The sequence below is a fragment of the Brachionichthys hirsutus genome, chromosome 9 (genome assembly GCF_040956055.1).
Source record: "Brachionichthys hirsutus isolate HB-005 chromosome 9, CSIRO-AGI_Bhir_v1, whole genome shotgun sequence".
Classification (NCBI taxonomy): Eukaryota; Metazoa; Chordata; class Actinopteri; order Lophiiformes; family Brachionichthyidae; genus Brachionichthys; species Brachionichthys hirsutus.
In genome coordinates, this window is record NC_090905.1 from 2,227,119 (window position 1) to 2,230,655 (window position 3,537).

Sequence of the window (3,537 nt, forward strand, 5' to 3'; positions counted from 1 at the left end):
TTTGAAATGACAACACTGGTAGTTTGGTAAATGTCAAAATAAATATGAAGTTTCTATGACCACAGGAAAGAAGTAGTATGCCTCATAGTAGTATTCCTTAATGCCTGTGAAACCGAGGCCCTCCCGAAACAGCAGGGCTGTTTACAGCTGTTTTTAGCAGAACACTGCAGTTTAAGAGCCAACAGAGGCCAATGCAGCTAATTAGCTTTCAAAGACAACTGAATGAAAATGAATTGGGTCAATTTAGTTTGGGCTGTGCCACCGTGGTAAAAAAACAAAACAAAGAAGCTTCCTGGGGAATGCATTCATTTTATACAGCCTATTATAGAGAATAATAGTCATTGTCCTTCTTGCTTGGTGTCTAATCCCAGCCCATTCAGAGCAGCATTTAAGATTCTTGGCATACCGTACTCCCATACTCATTGCTACTTGTAGACTTAATCCCCCCCCTCTCTCTCTCTCTCTATCTGAATCAGTCAAGGGCATGGCTTAGTCAGATTAAATGAAAGCAAGATAGCTCGCTGCAGAATGGCATTCCAAAGCACACAAAAGTCAGGAGGGAGAGTGCCTCCAGTTGTGTTATATAAGGATGGAGTGACCCAGCTCGGTCGGTCTGAGGAGCTGCTGGCTCTACGGGATGATATAACAGAGGGATTTTCTCTGGAATCGCTGGATTTAAACATCCTCCCTGGCTCCGTGCTGTCCGGCAGAGATGTCTGAGCAGATGCAGGCGGTGTCATATTTCATAAATAAATCAGTTTTATTTGTAGCATATAAAATTAAATCATTTTACAATTTATTCCAGTATGATACATTATATCCAAATAAAGTAGCTACATTTGTCGATAAATAATATTAATAACAGCAACGACAACAATAATAATAAAAACATTCATTCATCCTTTGACATGTTTCGCTTTGTCTTTTCACGACAAGAAGTTCGGTAGCTGCCACAAAACATGAACACTAATGCCCACGTCAGGAAGGAATGGAGCCGCTCGCTTGTCAAACAAGTCCGGCGGTTTCATTTCGGTGTCTTGCTCTTAAGATACGCGATGTTAATGGGAGTTGCGCGCGTGCATATCTACATATACACATGCGAGTCTACAGTCTGTGTCATGTCTGATGGAAAGAATCAAAATATACACAGTGAATCGATATCAGCGACTAACACAAATGTACAAATATTAGTTACATCTCGCTCCATAACGAAGCTACTTCAGATGCTCCGTTAATACGAAGCGGCTCTCAGTTTAAGAATGCTGACGTCGTCACAGCAAACAGTGCACTTCATTATGTCCTCATGGTGTAAGCCCACAATTCCTTGGGAATCTAGTTACAACAAGAAGCTGGTAGTTGATTGATGGTCTATTTACACCCCTGCGTTCCTCAGTACTGTCAATGATCTTTCTGTCTTGCCGAGGGGGGGGGGGGTTCGGACATTTGCCGCCAATCAGTCTCTGAACTTGTGGATGTCGTTGGAGAGGCGGTAGAAGGGGTAGGAGGCTTCGTTGGCATGGGCACAGTCGTAGGTGCACTTGCAGGACTCGATCATCATGGTGTTCTTGTTGAAGGTCTCGCCATCCTCGCAGCGGAATTTGACACGGATGGTCCTGGTGTCGTGGGGGCTGCAGCAGCGGCCGTCCACGCAGGCGCCGCAGTACTTGGGCCTGTACTTCTTCAGGCTGGAGCAGCCAGCGTAGGTGAACTTCACCGGCTGGATGGACTTCTTGGTTCTGCTGCACTTCTTTCCTTTCTGCAAATGTACACACAAGATAGAAATGGAGGTTAGTCGTGCCTTCGAACCCAGAAGGGGATGCATTTTTAGTATCTTGCAATCGTCCATCGCATTTATGGAGGCTGAAGCGTACCTTTAGATTGGAGTATGCTGACTGGGTGCATGGCCGCACTTCGCAGATTCTTGTCTCTTTGACCGGGTTGCACTCGCTATTTTTGTTGGTGACTCTGGTGGAGATGCCCGTTCCGCAGCTCTTGGAGCACTGGGACCATGGAGTGGTTTGGACAATGCACTTCTGGTTGTCAAACATGTGGACTTCAGGGGGTGGTCTGAAAGCTGGTTAAAAGAAGCCGCATTAGTCATCTTGAAATCCGATCCATTTTGACATATTCGACAATAATATCCGGGCCGAACGGCTTTCTTACCGGGTAGAGACTTGAGACTTCCCTTGACGATTGCGATGAGCTCGTTCCTGTTGGTGAGGTCGCTTTCCGACTCATCGGTGAACATGTCTTTGCCGAAGATCTTCTCCAGGATGTCAGTCTGCTTGCCATCGTCACACACCCACTCTTCGCAGCACTGACCAGCTACCTTTACCAGTCTGGGGTTGGCACAGCCCAGGTTGGGCAGGGAGAGTTCCTGAGGGCACAGCGGGACACACCCGACTGCCTCATCGATGCATGTGCACTCGTGTTTGCAGTTGGGCTGGAAGCTCTCTCCGTTCTGGTAGATCCTGCTGCTGTACTCGCAGGGTCTGCCCTCTGACTTGGCTGCAGCGGGAGAAGGAAAAAAAACAGGAGGAAAGGAATGTTATTCTTTCCTGCTCTGCTCGGAGTGTGCTGAAGACATCACATGGCTGCCAGGTAGGGATCAGTCAAACTGTGAAATTCTTCAGGCCGCCTTGCGGAGTCTCTACCCTCCACAGTGGGCTGTCTGTAGTTTCAGATTAAGTGTCCTTCTAGCTGCATTCCACAGTGCTGAAATCACGCATGTCCCTGAACTCCTCAATTTAAAAAAAAAAAAAAACCCCAACAACAACTACATATTGCCAAAAAACGACCTTCCTATTTTGGAGGCGGGTGGTGTTTATGCATACCTCGGCAGATGCCGCGGGTGGTAAAGCTGGCCCCAAAGTTACACTCCAGCCCCTTGGTGTGGTCGCAAGGCTCGGGCAGGCTGCAGTCCTCGTTCAGCTGCCTGGCGCACACTTTGCAGCAGCCGCAGCCGTCCAGGACGACGCTCACGCCGGGCGCGCACTTGGGCATCGCCAGCGGACACTCGCACATGGAGGGGCAGGAAGAGGACAGGACCTGTTCGGCCAAACATTGAAACCGCACGTTGAACGACTGATACTTTGTGAAGGCAGGAGGCAGAATAGCGCAGCATTTCATTCCGAGAAAAGACTTCTGAAAAATTAAACGCAGAAACTGGGAAAAAAAAAAAAGTGCTGAAAGTTGCTCTGCCAGACAGAAATAGAATAAAAAATAACTCACCAAGCTGAGGCTCCCGAGGAAGGTAACGAAAACTGGAAGAGTCGGCATCGTGGATAAATGCTATCTGCGCGTTCGAGGGGAATCCTGATCCAAGACGCGTAAAAGAGAGGAGCGGTGTCTCTTAGATATTCCCTCGCCCGGTCGGGGTTGCTGCTGTTCGGGGCTCCTTTAGAGAAGGTGAAGCTCCCGGTAAAGCGGCTGCTGTCTGCTGAGGTCCGGCCACCTCCGGACTTTTATACCGGATTGGGACGGTGACGTCGTTCCCGGGCTGCCTGCTGAACTGTTCCCAAACTATGCCAGGAATGT

At 48.5% G+C, this 3,537-nt stretch overlaps 1 protein-coding gene across 3 annotated transcripts in view; it reads right to left on the reverse strand.

The window, feature by feature from the left end:
- Positions 1-741: 741 nt before the first annotated feature.
- The window catches only part of LOC137899879 (CCN family member 1-like), a 7,054-nt gene continuing 4,258 nt past the window's right edge, over positions 742-3,537 (reverse strand). Inside the window, exons 1-5 of one of the 3 annotated variants that reach the window (XM_068743930.1) lie at positions 3,232-3,413; positions 2,835-3,048; positions 2,164-2,508; positions 1,872-2,074; positions 742-1,756 (exon numbers count right to left, since the gene is read on the reverse strand). In XM_068743930.1, coding sequence (XP_068600031.1) covers positions 1,454-1,756; positions 1,872-2,074; positions 2,164-2,508; positions 2,835-3,048; positions 3,232-3,279 — 1,113 coding nt within the window. In that variant the 5' untranslated portion in view covers positions 3,280-3,413 and the 3' untranslated portion in view covers positions 742-1,453. Of the gene's footprint in view, positions 1,757-1,871; positions 2,075-2,163; positions 2,509-2,834; positions 3,085-3,231; positions 3,414-3,537 lie in introns of those variants that run through there. The other 2 variants (XM_068743929.1, XM_068743931.1) reach the window with 2 other exon arrangements.